Source organism: Scardinius erythrophthalmus (genome assembly GCF_964197995.2).
Source record: "Scardinius erythrophthalmus genome assembly, chromosome: 20".
NCBI classification, from domain to species: domain Eukaryota; kingdom Metazoa; phylum Chordata; class Actinopteri; order Cypriniformes; family Leuciscidae; genus Scardinius; species Scardinius erythrophthalmus.
Genome location: NC_138240.1, coordinates 20,914,174 through 20,932,975, shown reverse-complemented (window position 1 = coordinate 20,932,975; position 18,802 = coordinate 20,914,174). Strand labels below are relative to the sequence as shown.

General features: G+C 38.2%; 1 protein-coding gene across 1 annotated transcript; it reads left to right on the top strand.

The window, feature by feature from the left end:
* The first annotated feature begins 5,689 nt into the window (after positions 1 to 5,689).
* On the top strand, positions 5,690 to 18,146 carry rflna (refilin A). The gene is made up of 4 exons (XM_081350135.1): positions 5,690 to 5,974; positions 6,906 to 7,233; positions 15,189 to 15,298; positions 15,610 to 18,146. Exons 2-4 carry the CDS (start codon positions 7,018 to 7,020, stop codon positions 15,950 to 15,952), a joined length of 669 nt encoding a protein of 222 aa, XP_081206261.1. The 5' UTR covers positions 5,690 to 5,974; positions 6,906 to 7,017; the 3' UTR covers positions 15,953 to 18,146.
* Positions 18,147 to 18,802: the final 656 nt, after the last annotated feature.

Here is an 18,802-nt window from a genome sequence, read left to right as displayed (position 1 = left end):
GTAAAATATTTGAGAATATTGTTTTTATACTCAGAACACACAAAAACACGGTAACAAATATATTACAGTTTTTTTCAGTTGCTTAAGCACAATTTTGAAAACAGGGCCCGGTTTGTCAAAACACTACACACAATTAACACAACCCTACACCAAAGTAGCACAACACTTTAGATCATTTGCAAAATGGAACATTTTTGTCAAAACTATACACAAATTTATAAAAACAATATTTTGTTACCAGACGAAACACACACATTTCATATGACTTCAATCTTTTTGAACCAGTTACACACTGCTGTTGCTAACCTAAAACACGTTTAGCAAGTCTAATTCTCAGTGATTAGAGTACTGTAAATGAAGTACACAGAAAGTGCAACTATACAATAGTTCACCAAACACTACACAAGACCAATGCTGCAGACTGAGGAAAATATCATTTATTTCTCTCCATATACCCAAATCAGTCAACATGTCAACATGGAGAATCACAACAAAACATGTCCCAGTTTTCATGTTACAACAGTAGTGTGCATAACACTGTTAGCTCAGCAAACAACAGACAAATGTAAAATACTGTATCCAGTACAGGTTAAAATTACAGTAAACAACAACAACCAAAAAATAATCTGAAAAAAAGACAATATTGTACAGAAAATACTACAGTAAACATAATATACATGATCTCTTCGCCTAGCTGGATCTGGCCAGAGAATTTCATCAACATCACAAGCAATATCCTCATTAGCAAGACAACGCGGGAAGAACCGTCTTGAATGTCGATTCTATCCTTGCACAGCTGCGGAGTCGACTTTATGTATTTTATATACTTACAGTAAAGTGAAGAATAAGACGACACAGACACGAGAGTCACGAAAGTGTCGAGAGACACGTGTCTGTGTCGTCTTATTCTTCACTTTAAGTATATAAAATACATAACAAAGTTATTGATAACAGTGTATTGCATCTGGTGCATTTCATTACGGAGGTGAACCCCATGCTGTGAAATGGCAGCGCAAAGGGTGATGTTACCCCCATGTTGCCCAGGGACATTGATTATATTTTATATATTTTATCACATTTTATAGTGCTTAAACCTGATTGGTGTGTCTACAATTTTGCAATCATGTGTTTGTGTACCTGATGGCTGTGTTTAACAGATTGGCTCAAAGGTGTGGTAATTTGACAGTCAGTGCTTTGGAATTGCAAGGAAGTGACATTATGATATACTTCTGTGTCTGATGTATACAAGTGTGTTAAGTGTTTTGCAAATCACTGTGTGTAATGTTTTGCAAATAGTGTGAAGCTGACAATGTGCTTCCAGTTGTGCAAATCTAGCCTTGTGTTTTGCTCCTTGAGTGTAAGGTTTTGCTAATTGTGGGAAAAGTTTAATTTTAGTGTGTAAGCAATTGAAAAAAACTGTAAATTTTTTCCACAAAAACAATGTACACAGTGTACATCCCAACCAACACAAAGCTGCACATACAGTGGTCTACATACAAAACAACAGAAGAATTGACTGTATACAGTAAAAAAAAAAAAAAAAAAATTCCAATGTTGGCATCCATTGCTCCATTGAAGAGATCACCTGTTGCCCTTTTATGCTAAAGCTCTGATTGCTAATTGTAAAACTGTGTGACGGGTGTTTGCCCATGTGATGAGTCAGTGTGCATATTTGAATGGCAGTGTGTTCCTTGCGAAAACAAGAGATTTTCTGCATGAAAATTGTGCCAAAAGCAGAGAATTGTGTGTAGTGTTTTGAAAAAAGTGTGTTTTAGAGCTGCAATTTGAGTGTAAAGCAGGAATTGTGCTTGTAGTTTAGCAGAATTGGTTCAGGGGGTTGGTGAATGAGTTACATGTTGTGGTCATTGTGTCTCAAGTACCAGTATTTGTGTGTAAACAATTGAGAAAAACTGTAATTGTTGTAAATGGTGGCTCATCTTATCCTGTGGCTCATTTTACCCCTGGTCTTACAATGCAATAAAATATACCACCAAACAGTGCATATGTGTAGCAGGTAGAACAAAAATAAATGAAATCTGGTGTTAATTATAAAAAAATAAAATTATCAAAGAAGCTGTCAAAATATCATTTATGACAAAAACAGTCACTTAAAAGAACATATGTAAAGCTAAGTTGTTTGGTTGCAGTGCACTAGAATGGGAGTGTTGTTGCCTCACAGGGTCAAAATCCTTACCATAGTGTGTGTGTGTGTGTGTGTGTGTGTGTGTGTGTGTGTGTGTGTGTGTGTGTGTGTGTGTGTGTGTGTGTGTGTGTGTGTGTGTGTGTGTGTGTGTGTGTGTGTGTGTGTGTGTGTGTGTGTGTGTGTGTGTGTTAAAAATAGTATTTTTCTGTGAGCGAGAAAGCCTGGCCTAATTAAGACTTGTTTATGTAGGGAGCTATTCCAGAAAACTGAGGTTTATTTGTATGTATGATTGACTGAAGGTGAAGCTCAGGTGAGTTGTTTTTCCTCTGAGAATGTAAACCAAACATGAAGTTTAAAAAGATGCAGTGTACATGCACAAGCTCCTTCAATCAAAAGCCACGCACATGCACACACACACACACACACACACACACACACACACGCAGGCACGCACACACCTGGACTTGGACCGTCTTCTTCACAGCTGGCTTGGCAGTGTGCATGTGTGTGAGTGTGTGTGGACACATTAGGTTGCCAGGTTTCAGTATTATCAGTGCCAACAGGTGTGAAGACTGGAGAAGGATGTGTGTGCTTGCTTTGTACACTGACACGTGTGCGTGTGTGGTTGGTTCATGTATACCCCACATTGTGGGTGAAAATGTCCCCACACACAAAGATGTCAATATCCGAAATCCTTCACTTTCTTGGACTTTCTGAGGTCCCTATGAGGAAAACAGCTTTGAAAAGTGATGTTTTTTTGATGGGCTTAGGGGTAAGGTTAGGGTTAGAGGATAGAATGTACAGTTTGTACAGTATAAAAAAGCATTATGTCTGTGGAAAGTCTTCATAAAACATGAAAACCCAGTGTGTGTGTCTGCGTGCGTGTATGGGTGCACACTCACGTCTATACAGTAAACTTTTTTTTTCTTACCGGCACATACACACACTACACATTGAGTGTCTGTCTGGTTTTGAGAGGAAGGGAGTAAAACCACACAATGTCTGAAAGGGTAATCACTTAAAACTATTTACAAACACACCATTTCAGACAGGGAATATGAATCACTGCAGTGAGTCAGTATAACGTATGACAAATGCATAAGTTTGCGTGTGTGTGAAGGAAGTGTGAGAGAGAGAGAGATCCCTTCTCATACAGTGGACTCTTTGTGTACTGGAGAAAAACAAAGTCAAAGTGAGTGAGGATCCTCTGTGCAAACACACAGTCAGCTGGACGGTGTGTATATAGTATGTATGCATAAAACAGCCAACGCCTTCATTTTTGGACACATTCTTCTATATCCTTAATCATTCTCAGTTAAATCCTTATTATAATATACTTGGATATAAATGTATCAAAATATGGGGGGAAACATATTTATGGATCCAAACATCAGCTTTTTTCAGATTGATTTTTTATTATATTTCTTCCCTAAAGTGTCTGGACATCAGAAACAGTAAAGAGCAGAGGTACCAAATGTGTTATAATGATCTCAAATCTCAAGCACACATACACCCATCCAACTCTATGGTTGCTCTATAATAAGAAAATGTCCATTTCCGCTATTAACTTCAGATCTGTACTGATTTCGCACAAATGTAAGGTCTTCATGTGGTTTTCTGTTTGTATAATCTACACTACCTTCTGGCAAAAAAAACTTGTTTAAAGAATTTTGAAGAATTTTGAAGAAATTTAAAGAATTTTCAAATTGTTTGGCTATAACTCATATATCTCTGATCATGACCTGTATTGTCTCTCTTACCTATGTTCACATTTTGAAGACACAGACCAAATTTAAGGGGTGCTATAACTAACATCCTCAAAACTTTGCAGGTTTAATTAAAATTTTTGAAATTCACCAACATTATTTGACATTTGTATTCTGTTGTGCCAGATTGTTCCAATTTGCTTGTACCCCGATAAATGCCGTTTCCGGCTATGAAATTTAAATTCATGCAGGCGTGTGTGTGAATGACAGAAAGAGTTCTGGGGCTCTGGGGAGTGTATTCTAACACTCAACACTTATGTGCCATGAAGGCACCTTTGTTTGGCAAAATCCCATTCGAACAATAAATGCTTTACTGTGATTCCTGGCAATTTGCCGAGTTAAGTCAGAAAACTGCTGAACCATCAAAGCCTCAATCGGATCTCTGGATGTGTTTCATGGTTGTGTACATGTACGCACGTGTCCTTGTGCTTAAACCAGTTATGCATCTTTCTCTCCGTCTGCGAATAACTCTTCTTCAGGTTCAAACAAACAGCATGTCTGCAAATTACTGCCAAATTCTCCCCTTGCTTTCAGGCAGTCTTACTGGCAGCACTGTTATCTTTTTTTTCTTTGTTTCTCTGTCAGATATGAATGTGGTTTTGAAGGTTTGGAACTGATGTCTTGCAGAAGATTGGAAGTGCCCACCCTTACTCCACCCAGGCCAAAAATACAATTACACATGGCCAGAGCTTTGAGACATGCTCCTTCGCTCTCACACGGCTTATGCAAGATGGATCAGATGAGAATTTTGCATATAGCTTCTGACCATGTACATATTTTCATTAGGGTGCTCACAGAATATTACACTATTTACTGTAAGAAAACACGTTGTGTGACAGCCCCATTGACTGATCTAGTCAGTTTCACATGTATTTCTTTGGTGGACATTTTTTTAATGGATTTATTGCTATGTTTATAAAAATACGGAACACTTAGATATTGCATATATTCAAAGCAATTAAAAGTTAAAGAATGCAAACTGAGAGTTCACAATTCTCAAGTTTTATAGTTTGCCTATGGTATGAGTTACATAAATGCATGTTGTTGTGTGTGAAACACTTTAGAAATTAAAATGTAATTACTTTTAGTCCTACTACATAAACATTTGAGCGAACATGCATTTTAGCACTTAATTAAGTCTAGCTGTGGCTGATTTTATACAAACAGTAGTAGGATGTAGCATGACATGCACTGTAACTGTGCAGCAGTTATGGTCGATCCCTAATTATCAATTATCAAATGGCATATGTGGTGTAAAGAAATGGCAGGCATCCTCCTCTGAAGTTGCTGTTTTCCCGGGACACTCCCTGTTTCATGAGGTGTGTCCCTGCAGCTGTTATAGGCTAACTGACTTACAATGAAGTGTCCTCAATGTCTTTCTAGCTACCAGCTCGTGGGTTCCTAACAGAATTACATTACAGAGAAGGAAAGCTGTTTCTCTGCCAAAAACCTGGTCACCCTATTTTTCAAAAGTGTGACACACTAATCCACAGTAATCACACAGTAACCCAATTAGGCACACAAAAGTTCTTCAGAAATCACAGAGGTGCATTTCACTCGTTATTTTAGCAGCAGAAATCAATTTTAAATAATTTTGAAATATGTACATTGAGGTACACAAATGTTTTACACATTTAATCGCGGTTTGCTCTAAAAAAATGTCTAAACGTTAAACTTTGAGCTAAAATGTAGGTCAGAACTGTCAGCAGTGGCGCTGCGCTGAGCGTTGCTGCCTCTACTGGCCGGCGTTAGTAATGACACAACAGGATTGGCTCCAGGCGCATAAGAGTGCGCGCGCCCTGCTCGTTCACATTTGGCGCACCACTGCTGCCAGATTTATACTTCTGCGCTTTCAGAAGAGCAAGAGACGGATAGAAGACACCGGCACTAATGAGCTGAGGGACTATTGTGAGACTTTAGAGATTTGTGGTATTATTTTCACACTTTTTTTCGAGGCAGTCATCGCGTGTGTTGTGGATTTTACTTTTAAGATCATGAACTAAAGTGTTATGCGCTTAACACTTCATTCACGGAATTTTTTTTAACCGGCGGGATTTCTTTAAAGGTAATAACAACTCTTTAAGGCATATTTCCCCCTTCATATAGTCTAAATATATAATAGAGTACATAAAGAGTGACTTTTGTTGGTCTTTTAATTAATTAAATACAAATACTTATAACTGGTCAATGTATTATCCTGTAACGCGCAGGTTTGGAAACTTATGCGACAGCGTTTCGAAACCTAGTGACCTGCCTACCTAGGCGGCATTTCGGGCATCTTGTTCGTGTTTGAACGTTCTAGTCGAGAACGTGCCCATTATGCCCAAAAATGCCGTGTAGGTGGGCTGCACACTAGGTTTTTAGACATTCATTATTTATAGTAATTGTTTTGTATCGAATTTCAGCAATGTTTTGTAAAACAGGTAGACCGGGGCTAGTTGTCACATGGGATAACTTGTCACACTGGCTATATCTTAGTAAACAAGGTTTTGTGTTTGGTTTATGGTGTTTTTTTTATTTTATTTTTATTAAAGCTCAGGGCAAGTTGTCACATTATGTTGGTATAAATAGATTATACTATAATCTATTTATACCAACATAATGTGACAACTTGCCCTGAGCTTTAATAAAAAAAAACTATTATAAAATGCCAAAACAGCAGTTTGTTTAACAGTTAAGTTACATTTTTGTTTCATGAATTTTGTTTCATAATTGTTTTACTGTATACATTTAGCTGAAAACCCTATAATAGACTGTTTAATCACAAAATCTGCTGTGAGAACTTATCCCATATAATGTGACACACACTCACACACACACACACACACACACATATATATATATATATATATATATATATATATATATATATATATATATATATATATATATATGCACTTATGCCAAGGTTTTAATGTAACCTTATACACTGAGTAAAAATTGTGACAACTAGCCCCATTCTCTCATTAATGTATATTGTAATACTTTTGTTTTAGGCATCTATTGGAACACCACGACTCCCTCTGTGGCTCTGATATGGGACTTTAGGTTATACCTCTCGTACCATCTTTCCTGGAGTGAATTTAAAAAAATTGCGCTCTTCCAGAAATGGTGGGGCATTTACATTTACAAGCTATGGATGAGAGTTTGAAAGGAAAGAACCGGGAGGGACTGCTCGATAGTCCGGATTCAGGACTCCCTCCAAGCCCCAGTCCTCCCTTCTACTCTCTGTCGCCAGGGATCCTTGAGTCGCGCACCGGCAGCTGTTCAACCCCGACTGAGCTGCAGGGATACTGCAGAAAGGAGAGCCGGGAAGGCAAACTGGTATGCATTCATATAATGAAGCCTCAGAGCTTAAAGGGATAGTTCACCCAAACACGAAAATTCTGTCATCATTTACTTACCCTCAAGTTGTTCCAAACCTGCATGAATTTCGTCTGCTGAACACAAAAGAAGATATTTTGAAGAATATGGGTAACCAAACAAGGTGAGTAAATGATGACAGATTTTTCATTTTTGGGTGAACTATCCCTTTAAAGGAGACTCAACATCCTTTGTTGGCAGTGGAACGATTTCCCTATCAACCAATCAGTGCACTGATTTTAGGGGTAGGGTTAGTGTATTTGCTGTCCAGGAAAAACATGTTGATGAAGGAACATGCCCTACTTAGGTCAGTCATATTGTGCAGTATTCAGATGTGTGCATGAGGACTATTGAGTGGATGCAAGTTTCAAACAGACAGGTCAGATCTAAAAGGGGGTAAAATAATGAAATGGATAAACACATAAGGGCTTTTCACACTTGTAAAAGTTAACCCTGGGTCAATCTAAACCAGGCACCAGAGGGTGGACATCAGAGTGTCCTGCCGCCGGGCCAGCTCTAACCCCGGCTAAGCAGAATCCTGGGTTATCTTGGTTCACGTTTCACACTGCTCATACTTTGCCCGGGGTTAACAATTAATCCTGGCTATTCATACGTTTCGCTCTGTACATATGTGTGGTGTCAGTGTCACTGATTGGTTACTATTGTTTTTATACTTTTCGGTTTTCCATCAAACACTGAAGCGACTTCTTATACAACACACTGTCGCTGCGTCCGAAATCGAATACTTCCCTACTAAATAGCATGTAAAAAACAGTATGCCAAAAGAGTAGTATGTCCAAATACAGTAGGCGAAAAGTCCCCGGATGACCTACTACTAGATTCTGAACAGCGTTCGATGGCCACTCTACTATCCCATGAGGCCGCGGGAGAGGATTTATGACGCTGACGCTGGTAGATCACATGATAATGACAACATGGCGTATGTAGTACGTCAAGATTCCATTCATACTACATACACTCATATTATACAGAAGCTGTCTTAACCCTGCTTCTAAAGTGTGAAATGTTCCATAACCCGTGGTTAAAAGTGAGGTTTAGAATGACAATAATCCAGGGTAAGCATGTTTCTGCTGCAAGAACTTTTAATTGACTACGATCAATTTCACACCACTGCAGAATATGGTTGAGTGCATTGTTCAGTATAGTTCACACACACACTTCAGTTATAATCGTGACTTCTGCACTTTATAAGTGAACTGACATTATAGGCATTCTTACCTTTATAGATTTCATGTGTGGTTCTGGAGATTTGAGGTGTCTCATTCAAGGATCCAGTTTCATCAGTTTTCTGCTTTGACGGATAAACTTGCACTTCAAACGCACTCATTTATTCAAATTGCCATGTTTTTACGGAAGTAGCGGCAGATATTTTGTTTCGTATTGTGACGTACAACCAAGTGAAACAGATTATCAAAAAAGAGAAAATGACTTGGTTCTATCCATTAGTTGTTGATTGGATGGCATGGCAGCAGATCTGATATGCAAGCTTGAGTTTGATTGTAAGAAAGCGACAGTGTTTAACAGGACTAAATAATTGAAGAAGTCTGGCATACGTAACCAGAGAAGTCTGTAATTTTCCTGGAAGATCCAGTTATGAGATTTTAATAAAAAATTACACGGTTAAAAAACAACAACATATGCATGGATAGGGTGGAAGAAAATACATAGGGTGAATTTTTATTTCATGCCAACTTTAAATAGTCATATCGGTTGTGACAGGACTTTATGTTGTTGTGGAAGTTGCCATTTTTTATATTTGCCAAAGTCATTGTCACTATGGATACAGATGATATTTACAAATTGTAAATGGGTTTAACTTCAGTTACTCATTCGTGCTGCCAATATTCAAGCTGATTCTGTATGAACAGGACAATACGAAAGTCACATGTGAGCAACCGGTGGTTAAATGAATTCAATCCAAAACATGTTAGAATATAGAAGCATATATGCAGTTTGTCATAAACACAAACAGATGCTGTTGACAATGTGGAGGCCAGGAATAAATAATGAGAAGTGATAGAGAAGAATCCTGAAATAGAAAGGGGTTCAGGTGCACATGCCTCCGGAGACACACACTAATGAAGAGAGGATGACAAGGAGAGAGAGAGAGTTTCTGTAAACAAGTTGACCTTGTGTTTTGTGAATGTGGTAACTGTAACCGATCTCTATCTGTCCCTCCTTCCTCATAGCAACCCTTTTACACCACATACACATGTGCTAACAAACAAGCAATGCCGACACACACACACACATATATATCATACTGGTACAGTAATACTCGACAGCGCATGTTCACGTTACAGTATACCGCCGCACAAGTGCCTCGGCACAACCCAGAGTCTTATTTCTGCCTCTGAAAGGTTAAACTAACAGTGTCCGTATTTGACACGACCATCCATTCAAATGCCCTTTCATACTAAACTAAGGCTACTTTACCCTAATGATACCCTATCTAAGTATAATGATACTTAGATACCCTAGTGTCTAAGTATTTCAGAGTAACCACACAACTAGAAGATTAAGAAACACAGCTCAGTTCATTACAAGTCAACTGTGTGTTGAAGCACTAACAAAACAACAACTTTTATTAAACTGATACCAGCATGAGAGACCTGAACTGATACGCCGCACGCCCGTTAATGCGATTGAGCTGCATTTGTCTGCATAAATGCTTTGCCCGAGCACGCCGCTAAGAGTTACTATCTAAAGGCATTTTGGAAAGTATAAATGATCACTCAGACACTCCTCTTTGAGAAACGTGCTTGCACTTGTTGGAAGACCGCTCCAATACAGCGTCTCGCTCAGTAAAATAGAAAGGAGCAGCATGCCTTTTTTTTACACTTTGGAAAGCTCTCATGCCAGCGTCAACAAAACATCCCTCTGTGGAAGTTCTTTTGAATTCTCCGTTTCCAAAATCCTATTACTTAAATGTATACAAATGTGGTCAAGCCTGCAGGCAACATGCATTATATGAGGACCAAATGCTCTCGCAGAGTAGAAAAGAAAAGGGAGGCATACAAAGCAATCATTGTTTGCCACACTTTGCATTTTCCATTCATGGCAACCTTGCTTTGTGGCGGTGTCTATCCCAGCATGAATATACAGTATGCTATATGCAGTACGCATGCTTGCATCTCGTTTTGTGGCTGTGGGTCTATTTTAAGAGTTGTGTTTGTATGACGTAAAAAAAATCTCTCTAATCTATTTCAGTGTGGCAGGCCTAACAGTGGAGATGTTGCAGTCAGTTACATAAGAAACTGATGACCTCTGTTTGCTGAAAGTGAAGGGTGCATTTATTGATACCAATCAATATTGGATATTTAATTGTGCACGCTCATTTCCTCTATTTTTACATTTAGATTACCTTTGCCATCATCTAACACTCACTGAAAGTTAACAATCAAATAACAATACTAATAATTTAATAACACTGTTAAATGTAATCTTTAGCAAACCTCAAAATTATCATTTTTTTTATACAGTACATTATAATATTTGATGTCTGAATTCACTTGAGTTTAGTTTATATTGCTTTATTTTTATTTTTATTAGACAAAATAGTACATAATTTTAACATTGGCCATTTAATGGTTATGTGTTTCATTCATAGAGTTACTAACACAACTACTTATATTACTATTAATAAGATGTATACACGTTAATGTAGCACTTTCACTCAGCACTACACAATATACATCAGGAGCATAGCCAGGGTGAAGGTATAGATCAGTGAAACAAACAGTACAACACTTCTAAAGACTAAAAACCCATGAAACCAAAAGATCAATCAGCCACCTCCAGTGTGAAGTGGTGGCAGTGAATCTAAACATTCAATCCGTTCATGCCACTTTATGCCAGGATAGAGTTCAGAGCCCTCAAACTGCAGGAGAGTGATGTTTACATGTACAAGTGAAGCTTTCACTAGTTATTATGGTCCTGTGTATCCCTGCTGGTAGATGCTGTAACTGCAGCATCTGTGGGGAAAAAAGGCATATTTTCTCCATTGATAGCCAGAGCCGTGTTGCCATTTTTTGCATGCAACCTGTCAATTACAGTTGTTTTTTATTATATTATATCAGTTATTTTGCCAGGGTCTGTTTTTGGAGGGCTCTGTACAGCATCAAATTGACTTTTTTGCATTTGACGTCACAGTTTGTTACCTGATATAATATAGAGGGTATAATACCTGGCTTTCCACATGTGTTCTAGACGTCCTTGGATAAATTGTCAGACCACCTGACACAATCAGTCTAAATAGCGATGCCACTGTAATGACAAACTCTCTTCAGCCTTCAAGCTTTGATTGAGAAGTGATCTGATACTGTACGGTTGATCCACCACCAGACCTTTAACTGCTCTGTCCCTGCCTAGATCTCTCTCATGTGACTGTGTGTGGGGTGGCGGCACATTGTGTAACACCACAGCGGACACCGTATCCGTCCTGGATTTAACACACGTTCTCTCTTGTACTCATATGGACACAGACGCACATGCTCAACGGCGCAATCCCTCTTTCACTGGCCTGCCTCCATGAGACAACAGCATGATGCCAGAAACCTCTCATAAACAGCATATATGTTAGAAAAAGGATTGTTTTTTTTTATTTTAGTGCTCATTATGTGTTCACTTTATTGGCTTAAACTGACCAGACCACCCGCTGTCAAATTTAAAAATATACTTAACAATGCAATGGATCACAATATCGTAAATGGATTGCGACTGAATGAGACCAAGAATCCAGGAGCATGCTTCAGTTTTTTCCGGTATGGAATCGCGTGTCTCTGGCCACATCGCATAAAACATTTGAGAATAAAGCACAGTTTCCATCCCAAGAGAACAAAATTGTCACTTCATGGGAAATTGGCACAGAATATCTGTAATAAAAATGAAAGTCGCTGCAATCGGGCAAGCCACTGTGGCTCTTTTTCCCTTCATCATAAATGACTTGTGTCTCAGAGCGCGCAGGCGAAACGCAATAAAGGCCGTCATGTTATTGTGTGTTCGGATTGCCTGGTGTTTGGGAACACAATCATGTGAGACGCTTCCTTGAGGGAATTAAAACAAGCTTTGGTTCAGGCATTTCAGAATGATCAAACCAACATTTGAGATGTTGTGCAAAGAAATTGGTTATCCAGTCATCCAATCACATCCACAAAGTCACGTGAGTTTTTTGTTGCTCAACGAGGGATTTATTCAGTAAACGTGTTTCCATCGTAGTTTATGCACACGTCTGATAAGAAATGTATCCACTTCATACTTTTTTTATGCACATTTTAAGAATTTATGCGCATTTTGTCATTTCCATCCAGCGTTTTTTTATGCGATATCCAAAAATGTGCATAAAAATAGGTGGATGGAAACATATCTATTGAGAAATGCTCATTTTGTTGAACTGTGAATGTGCACTTAAACTGATTGATGCAATATTATTAGGAAAAGAATATAACGATATATGATTGTATCTTCACAGCGCTAGATTATTATGTGGACTCTTTGAAACTGGTTCAGTCAGTCAAAACTAAACTTCTAAAATAAACTAAAGCAAAAAATAAAAAATGCAGATTGTTATCTATTAGAATGTGAGACTGTAAACGTGTTCTTGATTTTTTGGATGTGCGAGTTAAAAAATGATCCACTTGAGCTCAGGAAGAGCCCGCGCTTCCCATGTCACGTCAGATGATAGTTCGGTTGATGATACGCTGCTGAGGAATTCGGTTTTATGAGGTGTCAGAGACAGAGAGTGAGGAGAGCTTGTACGTGCTGCACGCAGAGGAAGGTGCTGAGCGTGCACATGGTGTGTGTGTGTGTGTGTGTGTGTGTTGATGGCTGGAGCAGGTGGAGGGACAGACCACTGCGGCTCCACACACTGTCTCTGTTTGTCTGACCACCACATATATATATATATCAGTACGCAGACGAACACAAACTAAAACAATTCAAAACATTTTCATTAACTGAAATCAAATATAATTATTAGATCAAAAAACTTGAAGTAGGCCTACTAAAATTACTAAAACCTACAGAAATGTTACAAAAAATAGAAACGACCTAATTAAAATGTCAAAAACACAACAAAATGACTTAAACTAAGAAAAACTGAAAATATACATTAAAAATGAATTAAAAGTTTTAACAATACTATAATAGTATATTAAAAATACTAAAAATCAGGTTTATGCCCTGTTTTGTCATGTTTATGTCCTGTTCTTTGATATTCTGTTTTGTTTCCTTTAGTTCCTGTTTCTCTGCTCTGTTTAGTTTGTTTACTTGGTTAGTTTGTTTCCATAGTAACGTATTGGTTGCACCTGTGTCTAGTTTTGTTTCCTTTATTTTAATCTTATATATACAGCCCTGTGCTTTCAAATGTGTTTGTCGGTTCTTGTCTTTGGTCATAGTGTGTATCCTTTGTTATTCTCCTACGAATCTCCTGAGTATTCTTCTTCATTTCATTTCATTTCATTTATTTATTTTAGGACAGTGCACATTAATCAACATTACTGTAAATGTGCCAGTGTTAGCCAGCAGGCTAATTTTCAACTGTAGTCCATTGGCAAGATGTTATACTAGGCACAAGATAGCTAAAAAAGAACATATTAGGTCACACAGCAATTGATATACAACAATAAAACATAATGCCATAGCACTGGCTACATTAAAACATAAATTCATAAAACATATAACCATATAGCTATACAACTGTTTGGGAATTAATAAAGTAACCATATATCCATCTATCTAACATACATACCATAGGTTACAGGACAGCTAAAGTATAGAGTCAGACCTACATTAATTATTATGAGAGGTGCTCACATTTTTGTATGCTCAAAAGCCAGTCCTTAAGATGGTGTGTAAATGTATGGTGTGAGGAGGAATTTCTAATGTCCACTGGCAATTGGTTCCATAATTTAGAGGCTCTCACAGAAAAGCATAGCTGGCCAAAGGAACTGGACCTAAGAGGGACTACACAGTGCCCTCTCAAGGCAGACCTTGTGGTTCTGCTGCTAGATGACTTCTGTTGTACAAAAGTGCAGAGTGGTGGGGGAGCCTTCCCATTAATAATCTTAAAGATTAGGCATGCATCACTGTGTTTTAAAATATTTTCCCAACTAAGTAGGTTATATTTGTTAAGAATATTACAATGATGGTAAAGTTTGGGTTTTTTGTCCAATACTTTAAGTGCTTGTTTGTGAAGTGATAAAATAGGCCTTAGTGTTGTGCTACATTCTTGTTCATTAAAGTCTATTTTTATTTACTACCGGAGTCATGCGTGTTGGAAAGCCACACTACAGATCCGAGACAGACCCAAACTATCCTCACCAAACTGTACTGACTGCTCAAAGAGCTGATATTCAAACAGACACCAAAGTAGGATAAGAATTCTAGGATTGTTGCACAGTTGATATTTCTGAAATGTTGTTTTGCTAAATGCTCAACAGAGTTCTGATTCAGAGGACAAACTATGGCTGCGTCCGAAATCACATTCTCTTTTGAGTAGAGTACTGTGAATTCAGTCATACTTCTTTAGTCACATACTGTTTTTCGCCTACTATATAGTAGGGAAGTATGCGATTTCGGATGAAGCCTATTTGATAGTACAGTGTTTATTTTGTGATGATAATGGATACTTAAAAATAAATACATGCAAATAAAAGAATTGATTTGAGATTAAAATTCTGCAGTAATGATATGATACACATGAAATCAGTTGCCATGGCCAACGGTCAATTATACAGTCATCATACATTACATGCTGAAATTGATTCATCAGAGTCAAGCATTTCAATGTGAAATGCGCAAATATTTAGCCAGGATTTAACATCTATTATTATGGGTTTTAATGGGGGGTTAGCTACATGGCTAATTTCTTTCTTTTTTTTTCTTCTTCTGTGTAGCTGCCATACTTGCTCCTGAACTCTCAAGGTCCAGATGCGAGGTCACGCATGTACCCTGTGGTCTATGGAGAGAGCATTGAGGTCAACCCCAAACCAGAAAAAGAAATCAAGTGAGTAATGTTAGATCACCATTACCTACTAATGTTTTAGAGATGTGGTGGTGTTTTTTGGGGGGGGGGGGGGGTGTGGTTCCAAACTTCAGTTTCTATTTTTTTTCTTAGCTTCAATAGAAGAACATCTGAGCAACTGTACAGTCACATGATCAACATCACACATTTTCTTACTAGTGACCTAGAAATAGTGCAAAATCTGAAATATTTCATCATTTTGCATACAATCTCTTTACAAGCTGGTCTCAGACTTTGAGCGATTGGTTGAGAAATGTTTGACAGCTGAATTGATGTCTGCTGATCCTCGTCAGGTTCAACTCTGCAGTGAAGTACGCTTCAGACCGCCACTTTCGTGACCAGGTGTACTGCGCCCAGGTCCAGACTGCCACATCCTTCAGCGAGACGGTGGTGGCCGTCCAGAACTGCACGTGGCGCAGCTACAAATCAGAGGTTCACTTCCAGCCACGGCACAGGCCGCTGCACTTCCAAAGCACGGCCATCGTGTTCCCCAAGCACGCCCGGAATACGTACCGCACCACGCTCAACTACAACAGCAGCAGAAACACAGCCGGGCGACGGCGGTTTGTGTCCACGGTCAGGCTGGAGTCCACCGAGGACGCCAGTCCATGCATCATTTACACAGAAGACCTCTGAGAGACACACGAGAGGTTTGTTATCGTTCCCAAAATGTCAAAAAAAAAAGTGAGAGTGAGAGTACGTGGACTCGATTAACTAAAACCCTGATTCAAAAAGGATGGCAAGAGACTTTAAAGAAAGGAAACGAAAAGTCAGTGAGGGCCATTTTGTTGTTTTGCTTCCGGTGACATTGGTTCCTGATACAGAGTTGTGTGCAGTCTTTACATGTGTCGCATGTCAGTGATGTATTTATGTACATCTTTTTTAACTGATTCATATCCAGTTGTACCCGTCAGGTGGAGGGAAAAGCATTTGGGTCGAAACGGTTTCTGTTGTTTGCCGATCCATTGGCTCACATGGAATCTGTGCCCGCAGAATTCCGCCGAAAGATCGGCAGATTTACACGGAACACAAAAGATTGTTATTTAAAAATCAAATCAGAATTTCTTTTATTTGTCAATGTGTCTGGTACTAGAATTTCGCTTGGTTACATTTCAGTGCCTCACATGGTGTTTTTGCATAGTAATTACTATAGTAATTTGATAAGGTTTTATGCTACACTCATAAAAGAAAAGGTTCTATATAGAATCTTAATGGGTTCTATCAGGCGCCTCATATATAGAACCTTTTCATGAGATCATTTTATGCAAGTTTTAATTTAATACTTTTGGTTTCATTTCATCATATATTTTTTTTATTTTAGTTTAGCTAAGCAGCTTGTAAATTAACAAAACATTCTCCTTATAGGCATATAATACCTTTTTGCCATAAGTGTTCTTTAAAATTGAGTCACAAAGAGTGTATTAATAAAACTGTAAGACTTTCATCTATTGTACCATTTTAATTATTACTTAAAATGATGCAGATATTCCCCTAAAAATGCAAAGAACGTGCAGAGTCCGTGTGGGCCGACTTTATCGTCTTATTCAGTATTGCTGATTCGTACAAATTACAACACATGTAAATACAATTAAAACAAAATGCAAAGACTATAAGCACATTATATGTGGATGAGAGAGTCAGCACTGACTATCAGAGAACCTGTATTTAAGTTGCACTTATGGAAAGTTGTTTTTTTCTTTTTCTTTTCTGTTGGCTGTAAATGTGTTGGTATGACTAAGGGAGGAGCACTTGAAAGGTTGGACCAAAGATTCTGTAAAATTCAGTTTATTTTTTTCCTGTACCTCAAAAAAACGTGGAATAATTTCTTGCACAAACGTTTAAGAAGCCGGCCGACGTGCTAATGATTCAGTGGCCAAAAAAAGAGCTGCACTCAGAATGACAGGAAACTGAAGAGAGAATGTGAACGAACTGGACTGAGCATGTGTTATATGAGAGAGTTCAGCGTGTTTGGATTTGACTGGGCCAAATGTTGGATTTGCGAGACAGGTTTTCTCTGTGAATGGAGACAAAGTTCACTGACCTCCTGACATAATCGTGGTCTGAAGACCGTGCGGTTTCTGGCTTTCAGATTGTACGGTTAGATAACTTTGGTTTCGAAGGTATTGAGCATTTTCTGACATTGTTGGTGCTTGTTAGTCTCAGCCAAAAGCTAGATTACCCAAGTGAGCTCCTGTCACCTGCGTTTCATGTGGAGCAGAGAGGAAACGTTCGGCTGTGGGAGGATATGAGAGATAACAGCGATATGTTGAGAGGGAGGTTTGGAATGAGCAGTACAGCATTATGAAGGTGTAAGTACTTTATGTTTGGACTATCCAGCTTTAGTTCTGTACAAGCTCTAAAGGATGTTGGAAATGGAAATGCTTGACTGTTCAAACCAAAAGAAGTGTAAAACAGTACTACAGTAACCTAAGAAATTACAGGAAGGACCGTCTGATAAATCACTTCCTGTGTGTTAAGATGGTTCACCCAAGATGGACACTTGAGGAATTTTAACAATGTGTTAAAAGCAGATCTGAGGGAGATGTTTTCTATTTTCATGTGTATGAATTATTTTTAGAATACATTTGTTTGGTGTTCAAATGCTCTCTTGCTAAAGGATGGATTTTCTTTTGATTTCCTAACACTATGATTCGTGTTTCTGGTAAATATTTTCCTGTTGTATATGTGGCATACAGCACTCGTAATTCTCTTTATATTTTTGTATAAATTCCCAAGTTAATGGTCTTCTTTTGGACAACAGATGAGAAAATAATTTAATAATAAAAAAAATTTGTATATCCAAAATGAATAAATAAAAGACCCAAACCCTACAACGGCTGTATGTTTGTCTTCTTTTTGATGCCGCGATACACTGCATGCAAGAGTGAGCCTCTGTTTTCCATGTACATTATCACTTACACTGCAGTTTCCAGCAAGGTCAAATACTTTCCAGCTTAAGATGAAAAACCCTTCCATGATTCTTCCATAAAACTGCCAGCCGTGAGCGAGGCATCGAGTCTCTCTGGAGCATATCATTGTAATCCATATCCATTCAAATCTGCTTTAAGCTAGATCACATTTACATTAAAGCAGCCATAAAGTACAATAAGGTAAGAATATGATACAGCTACATACCTCACACTAAACACATTTACAGTAAACATTTTTACATAGGCACGAAAGCTGTGGTGATATATTTTTGTTTCATTGTGTTTTAGTTATATTTAGTGTCAATTTCTGCTCTTGTCTCTCATCTACCTGCTTTAACGTAAGATTATGTGGCTTACTTTATTTTCCTGATAATCCTGACATTTATTTTCATGACATCCCAGACAGCAACATAATGTCGGCCTAGATCCAGCCCACATCTGGTACGCGTGGAATCCATATGTTGCTGTCTGGGATAACTGATGATAATTTTTTTTTTTTACGTAGAATTTGGATACCAATTCTTTGAATTTGCTTTAGAGACTGCTCTTAAAAGTG

What these genes read in the sequence shown, in the direction of transcription:
- rflna (XM_081350135.1), top strand. Translation starts at nt 7,018, where the DNA reads ATGGTGGGGCATTTACATTTACAAGCTATGGATGAGAGTTTGAAAGGA. An exon ending in AGAGCCGGGAAGGCAAACTG is followed by an intron (nt 7,234 to 15,188) that starts GTATGCATTCAT and finishes TCTTCTGTGTAG; the next exon opens with CTGCCATACTTGCTCCTGAA. An exon ending in AAACCAGAAAAAGAAATCAA is followed by an intron (nt 15,299 to 15,609) that starts GTGAGTAATGTT and finishes GATCCTCGTCAG; the next exon opens with GTTCAACTCTGCAGTGAAGT.